The 14,081-nt window shown below is 38.9% G+C and overlaps 1 protein-coding gene across 2 annotated transcripts in view; it reads right to left on the bottom strand.

Moving 5' to 3' along the window:
* The window catches only part of HSD17B11 (hydroxysteroid 17-beta dehydrogenase 11), a 38,444-nt gene that overhangs the window by 12,267 nt on the left and 12,096 nt on the right, over positions 1–14,081 (bottom strand). Inside the window, exons 3-5 of one of the 2 annotated variants that reach the window (XM_021101772.2) lie at positions 7,892–8,023; positions 4,066–4,172; positions 458–595 (exon numbers count right to left, since the gene is read on the bottom strand). In XM_021101772.2, coding sequence (XP_020957431.1) covers positions 458–595; positions 4,066–4,172; positions 7,892–8,023 — 377 coding nt within the window. Of the gene's footprint in view, positions 1–457; positions 1,220–3,209; positions 4,173–7,891; positions 8,024–14,081 lie in introns of those variants that run through there. The other variant, XR_014813424.1, reaches the window with a different exon arrangement.

Genomic DNA, 14,081 nt, shown 5'->3' with positions numbered 1-14,081 from the left:
TTTTTAACTGCTTAAACACTTTAAAGCGTTTTCTAAGTTGTAGTCCTGGGTCACCTCTATCAGAATTACTCGTGAAACACACAGAGGTTCAGGCTCCCTTCTCTACCACTACTCTATCCCAACCAAAGGAAGTAAATCAACGTCTCTGAGGGTAGGATCCTTAGCACGGTTCCCTAGCACTCCTGCAGACGTGTATGTGTACTTAGGTCTGAGAATCACCACTTAAAGAAAGAAAAGAGGAAGGCTCGGCAACTTCACCTGTGTCACTCTATCTGCATTTATATATATTCTCTCTCTCTCTCTCTGTATTTCCCCACAAATCTACAGAAGCTAAAACTGAGGTGAGTGAAAGGCCTCAATATCAAGTGTTTAAAGGATTAAAACATTTAGGAAAACCCACAGAATGGTTCCCATAGAAATCGGCAATCCTGTTGTCTCCGTTTCTGTCTCAACTTACCTGGTACTTGGGTTTTTGATGAAGCCAGTGTTTATGAAATTAGGGCAGAGACATGTTGTTTTGACTCCAGTTCTTTTTAAGGCAGCCAGTTCTTCAGTCAAAGCTTTATGAAATCCAACAGCAGCAAACTTGCTTGAACTGAAAATAAACAGACGACAAAATAAATCAAGAAAGCTGCTGCATCTATTTAGCTCAGAGGTCTGTTTTCCTCAGTTAAGCGTGGTCCTCTGCCAAGGAGCATGGGCAACATCTGAACCTCAGGTTCCTGGCTGAGACCAACTGAACGAGAATCTGCATTCTAGACCATCCTCAAGTAAACTTATAAGCACAGTAAAACCTAAGACCCATTGGTATAACCATTTACTGTATCCCAGCATCATTTATCAGAATGAGAACTCAGTAGGCTTAAATGTCTTGTTAGGAAAATTGGTAGGGTGTTTGTTTTTGGGTCACTGTTTCCATAAAATTTAATGTTGCTATAGACTGTTCATTATTTACTATAATATGTTCATGAAATTCATTGGGAAATTCTCCTGGATAAGTTCTATTCTTCTTTTAAGTCTTCCTCAGAGAGGCCTTGCCTGACCCCTAGTCTAAAATTATTTCCCCATTATACAGCAGTCTCCTGTTTTCTGTGACAGTACATCTTGGATTTGTAATTAAATATTCATTTGGGTGAACTTTTTTATTTTTATTTATTTATTTATTTATTTGTCTTTTGTCTTCTTAGGGCTGCACTCGAGGCATATGGAGGTTCCCAGGCTAGAAGTCTAATTGGAGCTGTAGCTGCCAGCCTACGCCACAGACAGAGAAACGCCAGATCGAGCCGCATCTGTGACCTACACCACAGCTCATGGCAACGCCAGATCCTTAACTCACCGAGCGAGGCCAGGGATCAAACCCTCAACCTCATGGTTCCTAGTCGGATTTGTTTCTGCTGCACCACGATGGGAACTCCTGGGTGAACTTTTTTAATGTCTCGTCCCCACACTTTTACTACAATAATCTCCATGACTGCTTTGGTCTCTAATGAACCTGTGACCGATGGCACGCCTTGTGGTAATGCCAGATCCTGAACCCACTGAGCAAGGCCAGGTATTGAACCCACATCCTCACAGAGACAACGTATATTCTTTTTTCCTTTTCAATGTATATTCGTATTCTTTTTTATTTTACTAATCTGTATTTTCCGATTTTTCTTAACCAACTCCAAAGTGCAGAAATGTATCAAAACTCATAGTTAATGAAATTGCATGTGTTAAAGAAATTTTATATTTTTGAACTTAAGAGTGAATTTGTTTTAGACATACATATATGAAGGCTAAAAGTGAGTGGATTTTTTTCCTGCACTTTGAAATATTATATGAAATTTCTCCTTATTGGAATTTACATGGTGGTGCAATGGGATCGGTTGCATCTCTGGAGTGCTGAGACACAGGTTTAATCCCTGGCTCCAGCATCTGGTAGATCACGGATCTGGTGTTGCTGTAGCTGTGGTGTAGGTCACAACTGTGGCTCAGATCTGATCCCTGGCCCAGAAACTCCATATGCCTGCTGTGGGGTGGCCAAAAAGAAAAAAAAAAAAAATTCTCTTTACTATCAATAATCTGAATTAATGTTTCTTATTCCAAATTCTTTTAAATAACATTGCTTCATGACCTAATGGTCAGGGCTCAGTTTTGCCATATCTTCCCATTTTGGTAACATTCATGTTTATAAACTGGCTATTAAAGTTAAGATACACTAGCCAGAGTTTATAGATGAACAAAAAGAATGTTTGTGAGGATAGTCAGGTTTGTGAGGATAGTCTAATCATACCCACAGAACGGTTGTTCTTAGGGAACAACAAGACAAATGATCTTTATTTTGTTATTTTTCTTCATCTATATTTTCTTTCTCCCTCCGTCTTGTGGCTCAGTGGATTAAGGATCTGAGTGTTGCCACAGCGGAAACTTGTGTTGCTGTAGTGGCATGGGTTCAGTCCGTGGCCCAGGAACTTCCATATGCCATGGGTGTAGTCAAAAAAAAAAAGAAAAGATGAAATACTGCTGAAGCAGTTAAGAATAGATTGACTGTCCAGATTACATACTGTTTCTTTCAGAGCCAGTTTAAGTTGGGTGATCAGCCCTTAGCCCTCAAACTCTAATACGATTTGGCATTTACGGGAGTTCCCGTCGTGGCACAGTGGTTAACTAATCCGACTAGGAACCATGAGGTTGCGGGTTCGGTCCCTGCCCTTGCTCAGTGGGTTGACGATCCGGCGTTGCCGTGAGCTGTGGTGTAGTTTGCAGACGCGGCTCGGATCCTGTGTTGCTGTAGCTCTGGCGTAGGCTGGTGGCTGCAGCTCTGATTCGAGCCCTAGCCTGGGAACCTCCATATGCCGCGGGAGCGGCCCAAGAAATAGCAAAAAAAAAAAAAAAAAAGACGATTTGGCATTTACTTCACTCCCTTGATAAAAGATAGTTTCAGCTGCTGCTGCTGCTAAGCTCATATGCACATATCTCATATGAAAATAAGTTACTGGGAGTTCCCTTAGTGGCTCAGGGCTTAACAAACCCGACTAGGATCCATGAGGATGCGAGTTGGATCCCTGGCCTCACTCAGTGGGTTAAGGATCTGGCGTCGCAGTGAGCTGTGGCGTAGGTCACAGGCACGGCTCGGATCTGGCACTGCTGTGGCTGTGGTGTAGGCCAGCAGCTGTAGCTCCAATTCAACTCCTAGCCTGGGAACCTCCATATGCCGCAGGTGCAGCCCTAAAAGGAAAAAAAAGTTACTTACCTAATCCTATGTCTATATGTTTACACACGTATCCACAGCTGCATTTACAACTACATCTATGTTGCTTCTAGAATTTAGATACTTAATCCCAAAAGAGCACAAACGTAGAAAACAAATTTGAGCATTACGGTATGCATACTTGTTTGTATAGCCACAATTCAACAATGAAGAGCTATTATCTGCTAAAATACAGCAATGGCTAAGAACTTGGCTCTGGTGGTCTCACTGATCAATTCTTCACAGCAAACAGTGGAGCACACTATCACTGGGCCCTGCGTGCTACAGCAAGTCCTCCGTGATGACAATGGTGTGGGTTTTTTAAACGCATAGCTGTGAACATTTGTTTTTACAACAATTCCATTGTTTGAATGTTTTTCATGTTTAGAACTCCAGATTATACTCTCTCTTTATATTGTTTTGTTTCCACAGAATTACTTTATTAAAATTATTAATATTTGTAAGTCAACTGCACTCCAATTAAATTTTTAAATGTAAAAAACAAACAAATAAATAAATAAAATTAACACTAACTTTTTTCACAGTGCAAAAATGTTGCTCTGGTTTTAATTCCTTGCTGCTAAAAGGGATGAAAAATGCTTTAAGCACTTGGCTTCCTATTGGATAATTTCCCTGTAGTCACCTTTAGGAAAGTCAACCTAGGAGAGTATTAATTGGCTATGCTGTTGTTTAAGAGACTTTGGCCAACTCTCTCTGCCTACTTTCGCCACTTCAAGCCCTTCATTGTTGATGGGAGTTCTCATTAAACAGGGTGAGAGGCCACACACAAGTTAAGCCTAGGAACCCAATGACAGAAACACACGTTCACCCACCAATAAGCCAGTAAGAAGGGGATCCCAGCATGCCCAGCTGCTGAAGCCACAGTGACAATATGGCCATGATTATTCTTCATCATCGCTGGAAGAAATGCCTTTGTAGTCTAGAAATAGTTTTAATTAAGAGAGAAAAACATTTTTATTTCCGATTGACAAACCCATTGGGAATATTTCAAAGCAAAGGAATATTTTGTAAACACTGCTCTTTGCATAAATGGAAAAACCTAGATTAACTGCCAAATGTGGCAACATAAGGCAACAGGATAGGATGACCAGATCAGAAAAACTAAGTAAAACAATGGACACTGAAAGCTTTGGGAATCCATCTCATTTAAATTGTTAATGTCTTTTTTGTTGTTTGTTTTTCAGGGCCACACCTGAAGCATATGGAAGTTCCCAGGCTAGGGGTCGAATCAGGGCTACAGTTGCCAGACTATGCAACAGCCACAGCAGCATAGGATCTGAGCCACATCTGCAACCTACACCACAGCTCACGGCAACACCAGATCCTTAACCACTGAGTGAGGGCAGGGATCGAACCCGCTTCCTCATGGATCCTAGTCGGGTTCGTTAACTGCTGAGCCACAAAGGGAGCTCCCTAAATTGTTAACTTCTTATGTCCCCAATTCTTCTTCCTGTCACTGATGTCTTTTATCATCTCATAAACCGAACAGAGTTATTAAAACAGTTTACATTTAATGTGAAACTATTAGAAAACAGTTTGGTTATATCATCAAAATACCAAAGTAATAGCAATCTTCCAATGTCACTGAATGATTCATGCAATAAATATTTATTGAGAACCTACTCTATGCTGGGGATCAAGAAAAAAATACCCTACATTTTAAGAGAGGCAGAAAGAGGCAAATTTGCAAATCATAAAAATGGATATCAGTAACTTGGGAAGATGGCATTCCTGTTGTGGCTCAGTGGGTTAAGAACTTGACTAGTATCTATGAGAATGTGGGTTCGATCCCTGGCCTTGCTCAGTGGGTTAAGGATCCAGCGTTGCTGTAAGCTGCAACACAGGTCACAGATGCAGTTTGCACCTAGTGTTGCTGTGTCTGTGGCGTAGGCCTCAGCTGCAGCTCCAATTCCATCCCTAGCCTGGGAACTTCCTTATGCTGCAGGTGTGACTCAAAAAAAACAAAACAAAACAAAGCAAATAGATGCAAACTACTGCATTTGGACTGGATAAGCAATGAGATCCTGATGGAGAGCACAGGGAAATATATCTGGTCACTTATGATGGAACATGATGGAGGATAATATGAGAAAAAGAATATATATATATATATGTATATATATAGTACATATATGGTAGAAGTTGACAGAACACTGTAAATCAACTATAATGGAAAAAATAAAAATCATATTTAAAAAACCCTTGGGGAGTTCCCGTTGTGGCGCAGTGGTTAACGAATCCAACTAGGAACCATGAGGTTGTGAGTTCGGTCCCTGCCCTTGCTCAGTGGGTTAATGATCTGGTGTTGCCGTGAGCTGTGGTGTAGGTTGCAGACGCGGCTCAGATCCCGCATTGCTGTGGCTCTGGCGTAGGCCGGTGGCTACTGCTCCGATTCGACCCCTAGCCTGGGAACCTCCATATGCCGAGGGAGCAGCCCAAGAAATAGCAAAAAGACAAAAAACAAAAACAAACAAACAAACAAAAAACCCTTGGGAATGTTAATATAAAATAATACTACATTTTTGCCAATCCAATTTTTTTAAATTGAAGTATAGTTGATTTATAATATTGTATTCATTTCAGGTGTAGAGCAAAGTGATTTATAGCTATATCTATATATATACATATATACACATATGTATATTCTGATTATTTTCCATTAAAGGTTATTACAAGGTATTGAATATAATTCCCTGTGCTATACAGTAAATCCTTTTTATCTATTTTATGTATAGTAGTTTGTATCTGTTAATCCCATACTCCTAATTTGTCCCCGCCTCCTCTCCCTCTCCGCAGTAAACATAAATTAGTTTTCTATGTCTGTAAGTTTGTTTCTGTTTTGTATATAGATTTATTCGTATTTTTTTTTGATTCTACATTTAATCTAATACTTGGTTTTGTCTGACTTAGTATGATCAACTCTGTATCCATCCATATTGCTGTAAATGACAATATTTCATCCTTTTTATGGCTGAATAATATTCCGTTGTATAAATATACCACATTTTCTTAAGCCAATTATCTGATGATGGACCCCTGTGTTGCTTCTATATCCTAGCTATTGTAAACAGTGGTGTTATCAACAACTGGGTCACATGTATTTTTTCAACTTAGAGTTTTCATTTTTTTCAGATATATACCCAGGAGTGAGATTGCTAGATCATATGATAGCTCTATTTTAAGACTTTTCTTTTTCTTTTTATGGCTACACCTGCTGCATATGGAAGTTCCCAGGCTAGGGTTCAAACTGGCTACAGCTGAGGCCTACGCCACAGCCATGGCAACACCAGATCTGAGTTGAATCAGTGACCTACACCACAGCTTGCAGTAACACCAGATCCTTAACCCACTGACTGAGGCCAGGGATCAAACCTGCATCTTCATGGATACTAGTGTTCTTAAGCCACTGACTCACACGAGAGCTCCTATTTTTAGGGTTTTTTTTTTTTTTTTTTTTTTTTGTCTTTTTGCATTTTTTCTAGGGCTGCTCCTGCAGCATATGGAGGTTCCCAGGCTAGGGTCTAATTGGAGCTGTGGCTGTCAGCCTACACCACAGCCACAGCTACAGCAACTTGGGAACCGAGCTGCGTCTGCGACCGACCTACACCACAGCTCACGGCAACACCAGATCCTTAACCCGCTGAGTGAGGCCAGGGATCAAACCCACAATCTCATGGTTCCTAGTTGGATTTGTTAACCACTGAGCCACCACGGGAACTCCTATTTTTAGTTTTTTAAGGAGCCTCCATATCTTTTTCCATAGTGGCTGCACCAATTTACATTCTGAGATTACTCATCCCAAACTCACCTCCAAGAACTTTGAGGGACTCTTTTATGAACTTGCTATTTGACCAATATTTAAACTTTCTTTCCTTTATTCTCTGTCTCTCTATATATACAATTTAAGACTGTGAATAGTGAGATTCATAATAACGTTTGCAATTTGGGGAGCAGGAAATAACCTGAAGCCCGAGTCTCGTGAGAACCTGAAAGTAAACTGGGTTTATCTTTTATGGAATCACAGCAGGTGATTCAGATGACAATCTCTAAGCCTGTCTTTCATCGCTAAACAGGATCCCACAGAAATGCGAAATTCTAATTTAGAATGAAAAGATATATAACAGCTGAAGTTTATTTATTTATTTTTTGCCTTTTGGGGCCACACGCATGGCATATGGAAGTTCCCAGGCTAGGGGTCAAAGCAGAGCTGTAGCTGCTGGCCTACACCACAGCCGCAGCAATGCAGGATCTGAGCCACATTTGCAGTCTACACCACAGCTCACGTCAACACCAGATCCTTAACCCACTGAGCGAGGGCAGAGATCAAACCCACACCCTCGTGGACACCAGTCAGGTTCATAACCCGCTGAACCACAATGGGAACTCCTGCTAAAGTTTATTCCTATTAATGTTATTAACATTTTTCTGATGGATGAGAATGTTTGACAGGATTTGATCATAGTATAAAAAATGGTCTCTTTGTATAACGTTATCCCCTGGTACATTAAATTCAGTACAATACTTTAGTACTGTCTTTAGTATTGATTTGATATCCTTATGTCTGCTGAAAGCTCCACTTTAAACTTAATCATTGGATTATACAAAAGTGTATGTTTTTCTAAAAGAAGATATACTTACCCAGAAATGTGCAAGTATATTAACTTCAAAAGTCTTTTCAATCTGAGGGTCTTGTGTAGCAAACAAATCTGATGTGTAGACTACACCAGCATTATTTACTAAAATACTAACGTCTCCAACTTCTGCCTTCACCTTTAAAAATAAAATAAGAAAAATATTTGCAACGTTAAGGGGTCTGAGATAGGCTTGCATGCAATGACTATTAAAGGAATGTAATTTTTCTATTAGATGTGGGGAAAACTATGACACATATAATTTTGTAATCTATGTGTGTCAAACGGAAAAAAAAAAAACCTTTAAAGTACTTAACTTCACAATAACCCTATCTGTAAGTCTACTAGGAGAAATTTTCTTTCACAATTTAGTCTCTTGGAGTTCCCGTCGTGGCGCAGTGGTTAACGAATCCGACTAGGAACCATGAGGTTGCGGGTTCGGTCCCTGCCCTTGCTCAGTGGGTTAACGATCCGGCGTTGCCGTGAGCTGTGGTGTAGGTTGCAGACGCGGCTCCAATCCAGCGTTGCTGTGGTTCTGGTGTAGGCCAGTGGCTACAGCTCCGATTCAACCCCTAGCCTGGGAACCTCCATATGCCGCGGGAGTGGCCCAAGAAATAGCAACAACAACAACAACAACAAAAAAGACAAAAGACAAAAAAAAAAAAAAAAAAAAAAAAAAAAAAAAAAAAAAAACCATTTAGTCTCTTGATTTTGTTCCATTGATTACAGCCGAGGCATTTGCTTAAGAAAAACCTAACCAGGGACAGATAAGCAGCACTTACTTTTTAAATACTATTTCAATAGGTAAGCAGAAAAAAAAATTAAATTCATTGGCAAAGGTAAGGACATAAAAAATTATGGGTGAACCATGTAAGACTGAGTAGAGAAGTAAGTGGCCACATCTTCTATTACATGTCCTATTTTTTCATTTCTGTGGTCACTTCATCTACTGCTCACCAACCTTTCCCCACCAGGTGACAAGAGGCTTAGGGGTTAGCAATGCAAGAGTATCTTCTTCCGTATTTCTGTGGTTCTTTGCATAACTAAGCTTCTGGTGTTTGGTTCCTAGAGTTACAGTACATGTTGTCATACACTGTGTTCCAAGTAAAAGCTATTTGGAGTTATTATTTGGATAGTGCTGTGGTGTGCTGGGGGGCTGAGGGTGAAGTGGTATATAGCCCACTAAAGCCTCCCACTCTGCTATACATTTTTCAAAATTTCATTTTTTGCCTCATTTAATTCTCACAATTCTATGAGACAGTTAACTCATATATTTGTTTTAAAGGTCAGAAATATGAAAGGGCTGTTTCTTGCTCAAAGTCATGTGGGTGTCAAAGGTCACACGGAGCTGGTACTCTTTGAGATCCTCTGAACTCAGAGCCCAAGAAAAGCCACCTCAGACAGAAAGGAAGCCAGGGTGAAGGCCCATCAACACCTCAGGCGGATATTAGGGTGTCAGGAGGACATCAGTGGGTCACTGCTGAACGCTCGCAGCCGGAACTGAATTTCACCAGGTTGCATTTAAATTATTGGTGTGTCAAGTGGAGTTGTTTGGCCCTTGATGAATACTATTTGTACCTATACCCACATCTCAAACACAACATAAAAACTTGTTTCAGAATAATGCCCTTAAGTGACTGGCAAAAACAGGACATTCTGTGTGGCTGAATTGATGAAGCTGCCATAATGCTTCCAAATTAATATGACTCAAGATATAAATTATTGTTTCATATCGTCAAAGTCATGCTTGACCCTTTCTTCATCCTTGAGCTCTCCCTCATCACGTGTTGTCTTCCCCAGTGTTTGCATATTTCTTAATAATAAAAACAAGCTGAAAGTTTAACAGTTTAGGTGACATAAAATTGTCCCAATACCAAAATAGCCACTTCAAAATAGCTACATCAATCCAGACACCTACAGTCAATTAATCTTAGAAAAGGAGGCAAAAATATAAAGTGGGAAAAAGACACTGTTTTCAGCAAATGTTGCCAGGAGACCTAGACAGACACATGTATATCAATGAAACTGGAACACACCCTACACCATGCACAAAAATAAACTCAAAATGGCTTAAAGACGTAAATGTAGGAGTTCCCGTTGTGGCTCAGTGGTTAATGAATCCGACTAGGAACCATGAGGTTGCAGGTTTGATCCCTGGCCTTGCTTAGTGGGTTAAGGGTCTGGCATTGCCATGAGCTGTGGTGCAGGTCACAGACACGGCTTGGATCCCACGTTGCTGTGGCTCTGGTGTAGGCCAGCGGCTACAACTCCAATTAGATGCCTAGCCTGGGAACCTCCATGTGCCACGGTAGCAGCCCTAGAAAAGGCAAAAAGACAAAAAAAAAAAAAAAAAGACTTAAATGTAAGACAAGACACCATCAAACTCCTAGAAGAGAACTTGGGCAAAACATTCTCTGATATCAACCTTACAAATGTTTTCTCAGGTCAGTCTCCCAAAGCAACAGAGATAAAAGCAAAAATAAACCACTGGGACCTAATCAAACTGACAAGCTTTTGCACAGCAAAGGAAACCATAAAAAAAAAAAAAAAAAAGACAACTGACAGAACGGGAGAAAATAGTTTGAAATGATGCAACTGATAAGGACTTAATCTCTAAATATACAAACAGCTTATACAACTCAACAGCAAAAAAACAAACAACCCAATTGAAAAATGGGCAAAAGACCAGAACAGACATTTCTCCTAAGAAGATATACAGATGACCAACAAGCACATGAAAAAATGCTCAATGTCAAGGATTATTAGAGAAATGCAAATCAAAACTACCAGGAGATACCACCTCACACCAGTCAGAATGGCCATCATTAATTACTTCACAAATAACAAATGCTGCAGAGGGTGTGGAGAATAGGGAACCCTCCTGCACTGTTGGTGGGAACACAAATTGGTACAACCACTATAGAAAACAGTATGGAGGTACCTTAGAAAACTATACATAGAACTACCACATGACCCAGCAATCCCACTCTTGGGCATATATCCAGATAAAACTTTCCTTGAAAAAGACACATGCACCCGCATGTTCATTACAGCACTATTCACAATAGCCAAGACATGGAAACAACCTAAATGTCCATGGACAGATGAGTGGATTAGGAAGATATGGTATATATACGCAATGGAATACTACTCAGCCATAAAAAATGAATAAAATAATGCCATCTGCAGCAGCATGGATGGAACTAGAGATTCTCATACAGAGTGAAGTACGTCAGAAAAAGAAAGAAAAATAACATATGATATCACATATCTGGAAGTTAATATATGGCACAACAAACCTTTCCACAGAAAAGAAAATCGTGGACTTGGAGAACAGACTTGTGGTTGCCAAGGAGGAGGGGGAGGGAGTGGGGTGGACTGGGAATTTGGAGTTAACAGATGCAAACTATTGCCTTTGGAATGGATAAGCAATGGGATTCTGCTCTATAGTACTAGGAACTATGTCTGGTCACTTGTGATGGAGCATGATAATGTGAGAAAAAAGAATGTATACATGTATGTGTGACTGGGTCACCTTGCTGTGCAGTAAAAATTGACAGAACACTGTAAACCAGCTATAATGGAAAAAATAAAAATCATTATAAAAATTAAAAAGCAAAAAACCAAAATAGCTACATCAAAATATCTGATAATCACGTCACATTGCATGTACTCTGTTTAAGCATTTAGTTTATCTCAGAGTAAGTTCAGTAAAAACACAATGGAATAGGTTCAAATAATAAAACTATCTTTTCCAGAAAAGCCTATTCCCAGATGAATCTGGAAACAAATGTTTTCCATTTAGGTAACTAAAGATGTTGGGCTAGTAAATCCCCTTAACAAGGGCCAATAACAAAATTATACAGATAATATTGGTGATTTTACTTTAATACTTATAACTAATTCTTACAAAGTGGCTATTAAGTGCCAAGTACTGTTCTAAGAAGTGTACACCATTAATTCACTTAATCTTCATTAACAACCCTATGAGGTCAGTCTGCTGTGATCCCCATTTTATAATGTGAGAAAAGTTAGGCACAGAGAGGTGAAATAATTTGCCCAAGGTAACATATCTACTACTAACTGGAAGAGCTCGCTCATCTCTATGAAGGAAAAATCACTGTTGACTTAAGTAAAATAGTTATTGTTTTTTAAAAAAATTTTATTATACTTGATTTACAATGTTCTGTCAATTTCTGCTGTACAGCAAATCACTCAGTTATACATATATATACATTCTTTTTCTCATATTATCTTCCATCATGTTCCATCACAAGTGATTGGATATAAAATAGTTATTGTTAAATGCAGATATTTCTTACTCTGCAGGCCAGAAGGGAGTAGCATGATATACTTAACATGATGAAAGGAAAAAAAAACATCCAACCAAGATTATTTTACCCAGCAAGGCTCTCATTCAGATTTGAAGGAGAAATCAAAAGCTTCACAGATAAAGCAAAAGCTAAGAGAATTCAGCACCACTAAACCAGCTTTACAACAAATACTAAAGGAACTTCTCTAGGCAGAAAAGAAAAGGCCGCAACCAGAAACAAAAACATCACAAATGACAAGGCTCACCAGTAGAGGTATATATACAGTAAACATATGAAATAATCCCTACACAATTATGCCATCAAAATCAGAAATCATGAGAAGAGAAGGGTACAGATGCAGGACACGGGAGATGCACTTGCAATTAAGGGACCAACAACTTAGAACAATCTAGTATATATACAGACTCATATCAAAACTTCAGAATAACTGCAAACCAAAAATCTGCAATTGATAAACAAATAAGAAAAACCAACTCAAATATAACACTAAAGATAGTCATCAAACCACAAGAGGAGAGAACAAGAGAAGAAGGGAAGAAAAAAGACCAACAAAAACAAATCCAAAGCAATTAATAAAATGGCAATAAGAACATACATATAAATAATTACCTTCAATGTTAATGGTCTAAACGCCCCAACCAAAAGACATGGACTGGCTGAATGGATACAAAAACAAGACCCACATATATGCTGTCTTCAAGAGACCCACTTCACTTCTAGGGACACATACAAATTGAAAGTGAGAGGATGGAAGAAAATATTCCATGCAAATGGGAATCAAAAGAAAGCTAGAGTAGCAATACTTGTTACAGACAAAATAGAATTTAAAATGAAGAATATTTTAAGGGACAAGGAAGGTCACTACATAATGATCAAAGGATCAATCCAAGACGATGATATAACAATTTTAAATATCTGTGCACCCAACATAGGTTCACCACAATATATAAGGCAACTGCTAACAACCTTAAAAGGAGAAATCAACAATAACACAATAATAGTGGGGGACTTTAACTCCCCACTTAGAGCAATGGACAGATCACCCAGACAGAAAATCAATAAGGAAACATAGGCCCTGAATGAAGCATTAGACCAGATTGACTTAATAGATATTTATAGGACATTACATCCAAAAGCAACAGAATACACATTCTTCTCAAGTGCACATGGAACATTCTCTAAGATTGATCACATCCGGGGCTACAAATCTAATCTCGGTAAATTTAAGAAAATTGAAATCACATCAAGCATCTTCTCCGACCATAAAGCTATATGACTGAAAATAAACAACAAGAAAAAAAATGCAAAAAAACACAAAATGTGGAGACTAAACAACATGCTACTAAATAACCAATGGATCACTGAAGAAATCAAAGAGGAAATTAAAAAATACCTAGAAGCAAATGACAATGAAGATACTACACTCCAAAACCTATGGGATGCAGCAAAAGCTGTTTTAAGAGGAAAGTTTAGAGCAATACAAGCCAACCTCAAGAAACAAGAAAAAGCTCAAATAAACAAGCTAACTTACATCTAAAGCAGCTTGAGAGGGAAGAACAGACAAGACCTAAAATTAGCAGAAGGAAAGAACTCATAAAGATCAGAACAGAAATCAATGAAATAGAAACAAAGAAAACCATAGAAAAGATCAATGAAATGAAAAGCTGGTTCTTTGAAAAGATCAACAAAATTGATAAACCTTTAGCCAGACTTATCAAGAAAAAGAGAGAGGACTCAAATCAATAAAATTAGAAATGAAAAAGGAGAAGTAACAACGGACATCTCAGAAATACAAAGGATCATAAGAGACTACTATATGCAACTATACACCAATAAAATGGGAAACCTAAAAGAAATGGACAA

The sequence above is a fragment of the Sus scrofa genome, chromosome 8 (assembly GCF_054392235.1).
Source record: "Sus scrofa isolate SSC_HxYL_T2T_F1_AM1 chromosome 8, Sscrofa_HxYL_maternal_Yorkshire_Landrace_v2.0, whole genome shotgun sequence".
In the NCBI taxonomy this organism is placed as follows: Eukaryota; Metazoa; Chordata; class Mammalia; order Artiodactyla; family Suidae; genus Sus; species Sus scrofa.
Note: the sequence above shows the minus strand (reverse complement) of the source record. Positions and strands in the feature narration are given on the sequence as shown.